General features: G+C 42.2%; 2 protein-coding genes across 13 annotated transcripts in view; one reads left to right on the top strand and one right to left on the bottom strand.

Annotated features, from left to right (window-relative positions):
- The window catches only part of CELF1 (CUGBP Elav-like family member 1), a 60,056-nt gene extending 46,212 nt beyond the window's left edge, over nt 1–13,844 (bottom strand). For 6 of the 12 annotated variants that reach the window (XM_018082329.3, XM_008919759.4, XM_008919760.4 and 3 more), the window contains exons 1-2: nt 10,859–11,350; nt 243–329 (exon numbers count right to left, since the gene is read on the bottom strand). The gene's annotated coding sequence lies outside the window, so the exon portion shown is untranslated. Of the gene's footprint in view, nt 1–242; nt 330–685; nt 1,015–10,395; nt 10,521–10,858; nt 11,351–11,761; nt 11,816–13,292 lie in introns of those variants that run through there. The other 6 variants (XM_018082333.2, XM_029964175.1, XM_018082331.2 and 3 more) reach the window with 6 other exon arrangements.
- Nucleotides 12,085–14,264, top strand: PTPMT1 (protein tyrosine phosphatase mitochondrial 1). Its single transcript, XM_029964177.1, is given in 6 exon segments — nt 12,085–12,141; nt 12,143–12,208; nt 12,210–12,257; nt 12,328–12,408; nt 12,930–13,121; nt 14,003–14,264. Coding segments are annotated over 6 exon segments (576 nt in total). The 3' UTR covers nt 14,135–14,264.
- The last annotated feature ends 74 nt before the right edge of the window (nt 14,265–14,338 follow it).

The following is a 14,338-nucleotide window of genomic DNA, read 5'->3' as shown; positions in this document are numbered from 1 at the left end:
CAATCACTATTCTGTATTATCACACCTGAAATACTAAAAGAGGACACAGTGCACATGGCCGTTTCCAGCATTTACTGCCAGTTTCAGAAGAAAATAATTTTGAGGTGCCCCAGTTTTGAAGGATCAGAATTAATCTGGATGCAAAATTCTGAGTAGGCCTGAAATTCTGTATTTGCAAAATGTTTATGTATAATCATTTATATTTTATTTCAAAGAAGCACAACTAAGAAAGACTGATTTACCTTAAGCTTGTATGTGCGTCTTGCTTGGCTTATATTAGACAAATACTTGCCATGAACTCTACCGTGCAGAATCTGCCATTGCCACGCCTGCAAACCAAAGAGTAAAAATATGCTCAATTATTTTTATCTTTATTTTGTAACAGGTACATGGTCAAACCCTTTGCAGAAGTAAATGGACACAAGTCTCAAATTACACTCATTTACATCTGCAAAGAATTGAAGTCACTGCTCTATTATAACAAATGAATACTGATTCAAATCACTTTCAACAACAGACAGTTTTCATTAACATTTAAAGAGATTTAATATTGGTGTGTAGACCTGAAGCTTTAAAAAGTATTTCACGCTATTTCTTTTTCTTCAGAGGTAAATGCTGGCATTTCTGTGGGAAAATCAACTTGGCAATGTCCCGACTTTTATTAAAAAATTTAATAAAATCTAACCATTTCACTGTAAAGCAGTTCTTACTGAGCTTCTACTCCAGCTCTGAAGGTTTCCAATTTGTCATCATTTGTAGCAGCATTTGTATATGCTTCAATTTCTTTTTTTGCAACATTTACTACCCTTTTCATTATCTTTATATAGTACCTAAAGCACACAAACAACTGTAAATAATACAGAAAAAACAAAAAAATCTGCATTAATTTACAATCTCCTGAAAACACATGAATGCATAAACACATGCAGCACCTTGAAGCATTATTTTTGTCTGACTACCATTCACAAATGTGATGTCACATTTTAAATTAACTTTTCCCTGTCTGAAGCAGCTTTCATTCTTAGTTATGAACATTTAATAGAATGTTTTTCCTACTGGTATCAGCAGCCTTTTAATCCACAAACTACCCTCATGGCCCATTCTGTGACCCTGAAACACCCTCTCCAGGCTGCTTCTCTCCGGTGATTGATGCTCACTGACTCTCATGCCAGCACAGCTTGGCTTGTTCCTTTCTCTTCCCAAGGCCTCAGAAACCCTCCCTGCTGGATCCGCAACCTGATCTTGGACTGAGGGGAGAAGGATAAAGAGTGGCAATGCACTTTGCCAAGAACCAGAGGCAGTACTTGCTTGAAGTCTTACGCACGTATCTTCAGATGTTCTTCACTTACACACTTATCCATCAATTCTTTCCATTCACTTTTCCTGGAAGGCTCAGTATAACATCAGCTGGTTTCCACTGCTAGCAGAAGGAGACTCCAGAAACTTTATGGTAAAAATGAGTGCTATTAATACAGTTTTGGCTGCATGAGGAGTCAAAACAGATATAAAATGCTCACGTATCTTGCTGGATTCTCATGGTTGTTATACTTTGTACCTAAATTCTGGAGGTATCTTAGATTGTCACGTATAAGGTTTTGATTCAGGGAGAGTATATGTGGCACATTATTTTCTCTCTGTCCTCACATCAGAAAAGCTCACTGATTTCTTCCCAGATGAACAGCAAGCTTCTCTGTACAGCAAGCTTCTCTGTACAGCAGTATCAAACAGTGTGTATCAAATACTGCCTTCATAAAGAAGTATGTTAAGACAACATTTAGTACTTCCCAGCAGAGAACCAAACTACATGTGCCACAGCAGGTAACACACAATTCTTACTTAAGTGTTTTGGGCTTATATTACAGAGAGGACTGGCTACAGCTCTCCAGAAACATTTTATAGAAATGAGGAGGAAATACAAATAGATCAAGATATTCGTACTGTAGATTCAATTTAAGCTGATGCTCTTGCCAAAAGAATAGTGCACAACTCTTTCCTCATGCACAACTCTTTCCTCACCAGCTATCCATCCCCACCTCTGTATAACAAGCCTGAGAAAGGAAACGGGCAAGGTGTGATTAAGACTACCAACAACAACATGAATATAAGTTTTAATCCAAGCATGCTCCCAGATTCAATTCGCTGCACAACCACACATAGTCTTGGTGGCACAAAGGAAATGAAAAACACAAAGATGGCATGAGACTTTCAGAGCAATACTGGCAGATGCTCATTTAAATTACTTACGGAACTAGATAATCAGATTTAGGTGCTGAATTTCACATCATTAATTCTCTACTGATTAATTCTTTCTAAAGGCCTCAAGTGACAAAGAAGGCTTCCACTGTTTCTGTTAAAAAACCATTATACTTCTAAGAAGCACATACATGCTCTTCCATATAATCACCTTTACTGTCCCAATTCTTTGTCAGTGGACTGCATCCGATATTTAAACTATCCTTGATTAAACTATATGATTCAGCTTTTTAAAATCACAGGTAAATATTTTTTAACTTTCATTTATTCTTCTTGGAGTTTGATACCTGTAATTGCTTTCCAACAGCAGTTATAAGTTTCATTAATTTCAAATGAACACTGGACTTAATTCCAAATTCCCATAATCTTCCCACATTTCCAGTCTTAACTTTATTATTCAACTGCATGATTATGACCTTAAAAAAACAGAATTATTTTTGTAAAAAATAAAATAGGGCAAGAAGAAAATAAAAAATTACCCCACCTGTGGAATTTCAGTACCTTCAAAGGACATCAGACAGAAGTTAATTTTTTATTTGTCTCTAATCCTGATTAAATCTTTTCTGCAAACAGGGTAACACAGCCAATCTAGAATGGATTACCCAAACTCAAAGTATATTTGGCAAATAAGATTTTCTGTCTTGACAGCTTATCCTAGGTCTGAACAATGTCACTTTCTTATATATTGCCTTTAGGAAGATTCTTACAAAATGGTAAGATTTAAATTCCCTAGCGCCATCCTATAGCCTATCTTTCATCTACTCAATGCCCTAGGTGCACATATGTTTATTCAGTGTTCTACCCATTTATCATGGCATCTTTCACAGAATGGACACTATTTTTTAAACATGCAATGGTGCACTTCCAAGAGGCCTTTGTAACTGCCTAATCATATTGCTGCTACAAGGCTACAAAAAAAAAAAAAAAAAAAAAAGGTAAGTATGCTACCAAAAAGCACTTCAAAGTAGAGGAATTACAAAACCCCAACCACTGGCATCGAACAGTACCAAGAATTACCTTTCACTGGTTAACTCATACAAATGAAAAGACATCAACTAAGGAGTCAGGAAGTGGAAAAGCAGGAAGAAAAACAGGCAGCGGGCCGAATTCTGGCAGAGGATGCCAGAATTAGGAAAAATGTCAAGACACTTAAGGTAACAAGCTTAGCATCCCAGAAGCTGCGTATTCTTAGGTTTTCCAGATGAACATGGAACAATTATTGCAGTGTGTCCCCATTAAAGAAAGAAGGATCAGAAAACAGCCACACAACAAAGTTGCTTGAGTTCAAGCAGTTCAAGAAGATGACCCTCTGTCACAGGTCCCTGCCTGCAGACATCAGTGCGATTCAGATATTGCCAGGAAGCTGAGAGCCACCAATTTGCCATTAAAATTTGCTTCTTCTAAATTCAAGACACACAGCTTTCTCAGGAGGAAATACACTGAAGACACTGCAGTGGTAGGAAAGAAAAATAATTCAGACTGAGTTTATGGAATATGGTCCTCAAGAATGATTTTAGCAAGATGCTGACTTCCATTTCACAACTGAAACGTTTTCCTTGCTCAAATTCCATAACCAAAAGGTCTGATGCCTATTTGCATAGATATTCAAAGGGCAGGAGAATTTATAAGTGGACAGTATTCCCAAAAAACTATTTCTCCCTTTCCCTCTTTCTCCCACTCAAAAAAATTATTGCCAACGTTAATGGTATATCCAGTTGCTGCCACAATTTCGAGCACCTTTCTGCTACTCAAAGAACAGTTTACTACAGCAGCTAACAGACTTCTGTACTATTTGTTCACCTGATCTACTACTTCAAAAAGCAATTGTGAGTAGTCATCATCCCAATGCATGCAGGGCCTTAATACAAAGTTTACACAAGCACGCAGTCAGGAAAGTCTCAGCTACAAGTTTCCAGTTCTTCCTAACAAGGTATTTCCCCCAAACCCCATCCCTCAATACCAACTCCTGATTTCCAACTAGGCAGGGCAGGGTCTACCTCCTCATTAATCCCCATTGCCCATAACAAGCAAAGACACCACTCAGATCTTCCGGGACAGGATCTAGCTTTCATTAATCTTCAGGGCAGACAGTGACAACAGACCTTTTATGGAAAAATACAGGCCCTGGTTAATCACACCCCAAAGCAGGAAGGGAGATTAAAATCCTCATCCCAGAATACAGCAGCTCTTTTGGAGGTTAAATCTGTCTGTATCTTTCTGATGCCACTGCCACTCACTACACACATACTGTCCCTGCAAGACAACTGCCTTCCCTCCTCTGCTCCCTGTCCCTAGACTCCCAAATTTGAATGAACTGCATTTTACAAAAAAACAACATCTACAAACAGATCACCTTTCACTTGGAACTCCAGTCCTCCCCAGAGACGCAGACAGACAGACAGACGGATGTAACAGAGACTGTAAGCCCTGGCTCTCAATTCTGCTCAGCAAATGCCCACCAGGCCAGCCCCACTGCCTAGTTATCCAGTGTGCTGCTGCTGCTGCTGGACAAATATAGAAAGCAGAAAGTGGAACAACCGTTTCAGCAGAAGAGATTCTGCTCAGCTCTGTGAGAGGGAGGAGCAGGAGCTGAACCAGCCGAACTGCTTTACCCATACATGGTCTCTGAAAGAGACCATTGCTAAGACAAGTTCCTTCACACACGCACAGCCTCATTCACTGTCACACCGTGCAAGAAGGAAAAGAATTAAAGTGTACAAATTTAAAGGAGTTACTGCTTAGAAATGAGTTCCAAGTACGTTTTGCTTTATTCACCAACAGAATCTGAGCAGCAACTCCAAAACAAGACAAAAATCTCTGTTCCAGGGAATCCCCACATCCACCAGCATTTCAAGAACTACTGAACTGGCAAGGTCTTCCTTGCTGCTTTTGGACACACATTCACATATTAAGTTCTTGGTTTGACCTTCTCCCCCCGCAGCCCAAACTGAATTATAGCCATCTTTTTAAACCTTTCTCCCTTCTTAAGTATTGTCCTAAACCAGCAACCATGACCTTTCTCATTGGCTGATGCTAATTACTATGGTGATCTGCCATACCATGTCTGCTTCCCAGTAGTCCTTTTTGCCAGTGTTTAAATGCAAACTAAAACTTTTTTCTATGCATTCTTCTTAAAACCAGAAAAAAATACACTTCTATGCAGCATCCCCTTCTCTCTCCACCTGCCCCACCCCTTTTCATGTTCTGGCATGGAAGGAGCAAGTGTAACTGAAAACCCATATCCCTAGGAATTCAAAGAAAAAATAAAATAAGGGACACAGTCTATGACTTTTTTTTTTACTACAGAAGTATGACAGTCTGCAAACTCAAAAGCAGTTTCATTTATATAAAAAACTAAATTTTTTCATGAGAGATTTATTACCCTATGCTGCTGCCTATTTCTTCTACTTGATGTATCCCGCATTTTTGTGGTGATACAAAACTACTTTACAGAAGTTACCAGAAAAGTTCTCTTATATAAATAACTGGAAGCTGCAACTTTTAGCTATATCAGGAATGTAGTAGCCAATTTAGAACTCAAAGAAGTACACCAGTCAGGCAGTTCTGTTAATGTAACCTGCAAGTAGATTTAAAGGTGCTGGTATTTAAACCAACAATCTCGTTATTTTTTCAGATTTCTCATCACTGAGATAATGCTTTAGGCTCCCTGCAAATTCAGGAAGACACCAGAATACTCTGAATTAGCTCTACACCTAAGCATAGCCTAAATTATTTTCCTCACAAAAATGCTCCCCATGAAATGTCTATTAAACTCAGTCTTGACATAAATGAAAAAATACTTTTAAACCCAAAGAAACTGTAAAGCAAATTTCTACATCAGAGAATTAGTGTCAAAGCAGCTTCCACACTGCTAAATAACGACAGTACCACCTACAGCCATTCTCTACTAGTGATCAAATTCTGGACACGAATGTACAATTCAAAATGTAACATGGGTGGCTTTACTCCATAAATATCAGAATATCCTCACTTAACTTTTCTTAAGTCACCAAAGCATATAATCATGGATTTATGAGTGGTAAAAGCTGCTTTAGAGAAATAAATATACAACCTTTTTTAGCCTCCCAAAGATTTTGCATATTGATAATTTTAAACAGTATCACTTCTAACATCACTTAGGACCGTGCAAGGAATCTTTACTGTTTCATGAATCATGCTACACATTGCACAGTCATAAAACAACGACAGCCAAGACAAGAAAAAACCCAAAGAAATACAGTTCTTCACTACATTGATCTGTCATCCAGATGTATGCTTTTTAATTCAGGAGTTTAAACAGAGAACAGGAATTTTTTCAAGGCAAATAACAAGGAAGCAGAGGTAAGTTGGCAAAAAGATTTTAAGATAGTGGAATAGTGGATAGCTTAGGAAAATGAAACTATAAGTGAAGAATTACTTCTACACTCTGTTGTACCCACATGAAATGCAAAAGCTAGATGTGGCATTCAAAATATATCTTCTCTTCCTGAAAGAGCAATATTTCATTGCCTTCTGAAGAATGATTTGTCAAAGCTTTATCTTGTAAGATTTTTCAGATAATAAGATGTGTGGTGTCCATCTTGCAAACCTCTACATGTATTAAGAAAGATGCTATCATTTTTGTATGTAGACTTAGACATTGTTGCTAAATATTTCATCTGAATTACAAGCTTCATAAATAACCAACTCTCCTCTGCTTTGGAAAAAAACAGACATGAATATTCCCTTTTCAACAGTGTAAAAGATTTGTGGATAGCATGCATTTGTTGGAATATCTTTTGAACTGCATAGTTCAAGGCAAAAATAGCAGAGAATATTCATGGGTTCAGTCAAAGCCTGAATTCTAAATGATGTTTGCAGAACAACAGTTTTACTTTGACATGTGAGGTGCTGAAATCTAGTGGATAACAACTGCATTATTTTTGTGAAGGGTGCAATACGAAACAGCCTGCAGGCAGAAGTGAAAACTACCAGAAAGTACAGTTTTGATGGTGGCGAAAAAAAGAAGCCAAGGTCCTGAAAAACTCACATTATTTAAAGTAAAAGCAATGTAAGACATCCACCCTTGTTATATGAATCAGGAGAGCGTTCAGCTCTCAGAGAATACACAGTATGCAAGCATCAAAAAAACCCACCTGTCTGCAAAGGAAAGCCTGCCAGATACCATACCAGCATGACACTAGATACTCGACACACACTCACCCTCTCATCCGCAAGTATTTTTATATTTACAAGTAATTTAGTCAAACCGACGTTAAAATTCTGCAGAGATACGATTTTAAGCCGAGTTTATATAACTTTAAATTTACCTGTAACTTTAACACTGCAAGCCAAACCATTAAGTCAGTTATAAATCTCTACATCAGTAGATTCATTATCAAAACTCACAGTTTGTCAGTTTGCCACTCATACTCTGCCTCTAACAGAGCAGCCAGTAAGCCAGCATATCTTTTCTAAAATCAAAACAAAAACCAGACCATGATATACTAAGTAGACTGAATACAAAAGGGTAATGCGTATACATGGGACAGACAAGACAACTTGTGCACAAGGATTTCACTTCTGGCAGAAGGCTTGCACTTACATATATTTCTGTGACAAAGTACAACATCTAAACTGAAATTCCTCACTAAAATTTGAAAACTACTGAAGACTTCTGTTCATCCATCTAGTTGCTCATTGTTCATATTGAATTCAGTTAGCAACAATGCCTTTTCTTTCAAAATGCACAGAGCTAAGATAGCTGGAAGTTTTAAGCTACTCAAGATGTCAGAAAAAACACTTCCTTTCCCTGGGATGACAACTGCTGCACTATATTGCTGCCGAACAAATAAGCCTGCTCTGTCTACCACAGTTCAGCCTTGCGAACTATTCCTCCCTACAGCAAAGCATTTGCAGGCTAATTGGCACTGCAGCTTTAAAGTAGTTTACATTTTCTCCCTTGCTCTATCTAAATTTCCTGCTTTGACCTAATGTATATTTTAGCTTTGCACACTTGAATCTTGTATCAGGTGCAAATAATGGTGTTCAGTTGATGTTTGGGAAATCTCCTCTTGAAAATGTGAACTCTAAAGCTCTCTCTTTTCACTGTTATGTCCCAAAGTGTCTTGGCACCTTTTTAAAATAGCAGAAAAATGGTATCTTGCATTTTTTCGTATAGCAAGATCTATAATGACGACCATCTCTAATGACTGAAGGAAGGGCAACAAAACTACAAGTTACTTTTTTCAGTCAAGATAATCTCTCTTGCCTCAAGAAGTCTTGTAACAGGATCACATCTTAGGATTCTGTGCTGTGATACTTCACGAGAAAAACCCATTAGAGGTCCTAGATAACTCTTCTCAAATTACAACTCCCATTCTAATAAACCCTGAAGTATTTTAGTCTGCTTTGATTTACACTGTTTTTTCTCTCCTGCCAAATACCTGATCAATGGATAAAAATGATACTTTCTTGCCAGAAGACAGTTACCAAGGCAGTGAATAACTCCTCCCTGAAGGACAAGAAGCAATACTGAACGTGCCCCAGTTGAAACAAAACATTTAAGACATTCATGGCAAGCCTAAAAAATAAGAGTGCAGAAATATAGATCTCAGTCTCTTGGACTACTGCTGCTGTTTCAGTAACCAAACTCACATTATGACTTGGAAAACTGGACTGCCTCGTGGACATATTGCTGAACAAGAGTCTCCAACAGCCTGACCAGTGGGTTCTTAGATCCCAGAGTTAGACACTAACAACCAGGAAATCTCCAAAAGGATGAGAATTTGTATCACTTCCCATCTAGTCTAAAAAAAAGGCACTAAAGAAAAAATTAGAGTGGGCACTCTGAAAAGACTTGTGGCAGACAACTCAGTAACTGATAGTCCATAACCTCATTTCTGAAAAATAAGCAACAAATAGTTAAGCAGCAACCTGCTCATAACAAAGTTTCCTACTAAGTTCAATTAGGCACTAGATTACAGGTAGAATCTTATTTAACTCAATGTGAATCTAAATATTTAAGAACCACATAATATCTAGCTTTTATGAAATTCAACTAATTCAGCATATTGTTAGCAATAATTTCAGAAGAAAATTTACACAATATTACAAATATTTCTCTTATATTAATACTTCCCTTATGCCAAAGCACCGTACTTTGTTTCAACTAATGATTCTTCAATTGATGTAAAGGTTACTTGCAAGTTATGGATTTATTATTAATGAGAAAGACAATTATTGTATATCTATGATACTGCCACCTTTCTTGCTTTCCCATTTAGGGAAATAGTGCCAGGTAGCACGTTTTCAGAATCCCTACTCATAGCAGAAGAAATAAAAGTCAAAGACGCCTTCCTCTTACCACGTAAAGATCATCTTATGAGTGTATCGAACTGTGAAGGACTAGGAAAAATGTGAATTCACTATTAAGCACTCTGTAATACCATGGAGTTCTTTATCTGTCTTCTGTTGTGAAAGATGGATAAGTTCTTCTCACTATTGTAAGCCATTTACTTTTAAAACAAAACTACCTAACACATAAATCTTCACGTTTTAATGTTCATTATTTTAGGACAATCACTTTTCAATTCTCTACTTTTCTACAGAGGCTGTGTTCCTACTTTCTTCTACATGTAAACAGAATTTCCTAGGCCTGCATCAACTATTTTGCTTCAATTACCCCCCCCCCAAAAAAAAAGTAGATACAAAAGGGCAAACGTAACTAAGCAGGTAGGATCTGGGACTGATTTTTCCCTAATGTAACATTAGAGACTTTGACAGGGAAAGGAAAAACACAGCCATCCAAGAGTGATCATTCAGAAAGAGTGAACACACTCCACAAAACAGCCTACACTTTCCCAGAATAAGTACCACCAATAACTTTGAATGTGAGCACAGGCTGAAAGAGAACGGTAAGCACCTTAAGAAAAAATAGTTCTTTACGTCATTGTATTTTAAAAACCCTATTTAGGAATTTTACTGGTGGTGTATATCTGCACCCATGTCCCTGAGCAGATATAAGAATCGTGCTGCTGCCTTGGGGGGTTCTTCATCGGCAGGAATGCAACTGAACATACTAAGCTGCTGGATGCAATCTCTGCCCACCGGAATATTTCCTATCTCAGTCTAAAGATGTATTTATTAATTTTGAACAACTACTGCAGCAGCAGGATTTCCAGCAACGCTGCCTCTTAAATACTTGGGTCCAGACACAACTCGAGGAAGATACAGTATCTCACATTATGCAGAGATCCCAAGAAAAGAGCTGAGGGGAATGGAAAAAAAATAAAAATGTGGCACGTTCATCATGGCTATGCAATACCAAGTCAGCGCAGTAAAATCTATCTGTTGAACTACCCTATAGAAAAACAACAGAGAAGACAGTAAAAGAGACCAGGAGACAATTTAGCAATTTTTTGTGATCACTGGTACAAAGAGCAAGACTGGCAGGACATACATACACAAAAAAAAAATTAAAACCAGAAATTAAAGATACTCAGAAAGTTCAAGGTCTTGTGAGCAAAGCATACTTCAAGATATAAATCCTCACCAAATACTTTTTTTTAAATCAAGCGAACTCCTGGTGAAAAACACCCAACAACCACACTCAAGGAGTACATACAAGAAAGCTGCAACATTTGAAAAATGTTCCCCGACAACTTCTGGCAGAAGAGAATGCCTGTATCTCAAAGGTGAAAATGGGCCACAATTCCTCAGGAATTTAAAGGACTGAAGGTTCACACTTTATTAGAACGCCGCCTCTCAACTTCCTACTCATAAACAGTCCTATAAAAACCGCATGCGGTTATCAACCTTTTTTCTTCTTCAATCACTTATCATCTATTTTATGATCCGTTTCTCCTGGTTTTTATATTCCTCTTCCTACTTCATGCCAGCAGTGTCTGTCACGCCTTCTCACGCTTGAGGCTGCAATTCCTCACACTGTGCCGAACTCCAATTTCCCTGCTCGCGCTCCTCGTACACCCGACCAACCTCCGCTCCCTGCTGCACCAGCAAACGTTTCACTGCTCCGGAGGACAGACCCCACCGTGCCGAGGACAGCGGGGAACCGCACGCCGGTTGCTACGATAAGCGCCCAGCCCGGCAGGCCGGCGGCGGCCGAACCCGGGGGCCCGCTCCCCCGCCCCGGGGTCCGCCCGGCTCAGCCGCAGCACCCCGGCCCAATGGCGCCGCCGCCGCGGGCCGCGCTCGCCCCGCAGCGCCCCCGCACGCCCGCGGCGCTGTCAGCGCCCGGATCACACACGGCACCCGGCAGCTCCGGCCCCGGGCCCCGCCGGCCGGCACCGCCCCAGGATGGCGCACGCAGGGCGGCGGCGGCTCCCCCGCGGGGGAGCGGGGCAGTCGCCGCGGCCCTGCACGAGCGGCCTCTGCGGCGGGAGCCCCGGGGAACTGGGGCGAAGGGGAAAGGAGCCGTTACTGCGCGAGGTGAACCGCGCTTCCTGCCGGCTCGGCCCCGCCGTGCCCGGGGCCCGGCCCGAGCTTCTCCCGGCGGCGCCGCCCTCACCTGCCCCGGGACTCCGCCCGCCGCCCGCTCCGCTCCCTGCGCCGCCTCGGGCCGGCTCCGCCAAGATGGCGGCGCTTCGGGAAAGACCACGGCGAGCGCGGGGTGGGGGGGCCGGGGTGGTGCTCCCGCTCCCGCCCCCCCGGAGCCGCCGCCGCCGCTGCGCCCCGCCCGGCCTCGCCCCCCCCCGGCCCCGCCGGGCCCCGCCCGCCCCGGCGCCCGGCCCCGCCCTGGGCGCCCTCTGTGCTCACGGTCGGTGCGGTGCGGCCGCGACGCTCCTCCGGCCCTCGGCACGGCCCGGCCCGGCGCGGCGCGGCCCGGCGCCGATGGGGGTGGCGGAGGCGCTGGGCGCCGGCGCGGCGCGGCTACTCTTCTACCCCTCGCTTGCTGTACACGGCGGCGCGGCGCGGGCTGCCGGGGTCTCGCGCGGCCTGGTTCCACCGCATCGACGGAGGCCGTGCTGCTCGGGGCCGCTGCCGCTGCGGGGCGCAGCCGCAGGGTAAGGCGAGCGGCGCGGCCGGGCGGCCGGCCGGGAGGGCGGCGGTTCCTGACCGCGCCTGTGCCCGCAGATGGTGGCGGAGGAGAACGTGCGCGCCGTGGTCACCCTCACCGAGAACTACGAGACCCGCTTCTTCTGCTGTTCCCCACAGGTGAGCCCGGGCATTGCCTATGACCCCTGGACAGGTCTCTCGACGCTCCGTCGGTCCCGGCGCAGGGAGGCATTATCCGCCTCCTGCCGCGTTCCCGGCAGCGACCGCCAAGTCCTGTGACAGCAAAGACGTGACTTCTCGCACCTTATAAACTTACTTTACTTACAAACCACTAAAACGTGAGGATGCGAGTGAACTGTTACAGCTGCAGTGGCGGGGAGGGACGGGGAGCATTGAATCCACGTACACCACTATACAGGAATGCCTTTTGTTTTGGGAAGAGATCCCAACTCCCCTCTTTTCCTTTAGCTGAAATACATCTTTTCAGTTCCCTTTAACTACTCGTTTCTGATGGTCAGCACTAAACTTTTCATACATCAGATTTAAAGGATTGACATTCAAAGTCTGTTTACAATCCCACTGAGTTTCTCAACTGTCTGAACAGGTTTTGGGTTTCTTTCAGGGGAAAAAAAAAAACCAAACAGAAAATTAACTGACCAAATCTGCTATGTCCATTTCAGGAATGGGAGGCAATGGGAGTGGAGCAACTGTGTCTCAGCACTGTGGATCTAACTGGAGTCCCCACCTTGGAAAACCTCCACAAGGGCGTTGACTTCATCCTGAAACACCGAGCCTGTGGTAACACTGTCTATGTGCACTGCAAGGCAGGACGCTCCCGCAGTGCCACCATGGTAGCAGCATATTTAATTCAAGTAAGGAGTCTATGCTAAATGGGGTTTACTTTCATACAGTCAAGTCTAGGCAAAAGCAGACAACCTTTATAGTTTGCTCTTGCTCAAGAAACCTGAGCATGTACAGGTTCATTAATATTCCATGATTTTACAGAGTTTGTACACCTATTTTAAGAGAGGCCTCAAACTCACCTTGCTGTTTTGAATGATTCTGCTGTTCTTAATTCTTTCTATGGAGAAACAGATTGAGGTGGGAATAACAAGTCACTCATAAGGATAGGTTCACGGAGCAGATAAAACACCCATTTTTGTTCAGATTTTCTCCTTGGTTCACTGAAATGGTGAGCCTTCCTATGCTTTTCAATAAATACAATTAATGATCAAGAGAACTGACTTTGGTTTTCTGAGTTCCTCTACTGACCCAACCATTAGGCTGAGTAAGCCAGCCCTAAGAACAAAATTCTGCCCGTGGATTCTTCTGTCGGTGTTATTAAGTGCTCCCTGGAAAACTTTCCACTAGTGCTGAAGGGAAAATTTTCTCACTAAGTGCTGAAGTGCGACATGAGTACCAGTAAAGTTTTTTAAAAATTTAAAAATGCAAGCTGCGCTTTTGCTCCGGTCTGGTGGGACTAGGACAGGAACCTATTCACAACATGAAGAAAGAGTAAGCGAGACAGAAAGTGGAGGGCCCGGGCAGCAACCATCCCTCTTTAACCGAGGGACTCATTTCATGAATGATTCCGTGACATTCAGGCTTCTCTGAGAGGAACGTGAAGTAAACAGAAGGGGGGAAGCAGTAAGTTTTCTAACACCTCTAATGTTGCCTATAGCCTCTGGGAAGGTTCCATTAAATGGTGCAGGGATGGAATGGATTTTCACTTGCTGGGTTTCTGCCTTTTCAGCTGCATCACTGGAGCCCTCAGGAAGCAATTCAGGCCATTGCCAAGATTCGTCCCCACATCCTCATTCGACACAAGCAAGTCCAGGTCCTGGAGAAATTTCACAGGAACATGATCACTGGGACAGCTGCATAATGTCAGTAAGAACTACCAAAATCCCCATCTCAGCTGCTTTAAAAAAATGTTTTTATGATTTAATCAAGGCTTATGTGTTGTTCTTCTTGACCAACAATAAAGAAGTTTTTATATAAACTACAGTAAAGGGGAAATTGGGCTGTTTCATTAAAGCTTTCTTTTCTTGTAGTTAATATCTTAGTTCTCTTGGAGCCTCATAGTTCT

This window comes from Manacus vitellinus, unplaced genomic scaffold (assembly GCF_001715985.3).
Source record: "Manacus vitellinus isolate BGI_N305 unplaced genomic scaffold, ASM171598v3 scaffold_6_pilon, whole genome shotgun sequence".
In the NCBI taxonomy this organism is placed as follows: Eukaryota; Metazoa; Chordata; class Aves; order Passeriformes; family Pipridae; genus Manacus; species Manacus vitellinus.
Note: the sequence above shows the minus strand (reverse complement) of the source record. Positions and strands in the feature narration are given on the sequence as shown.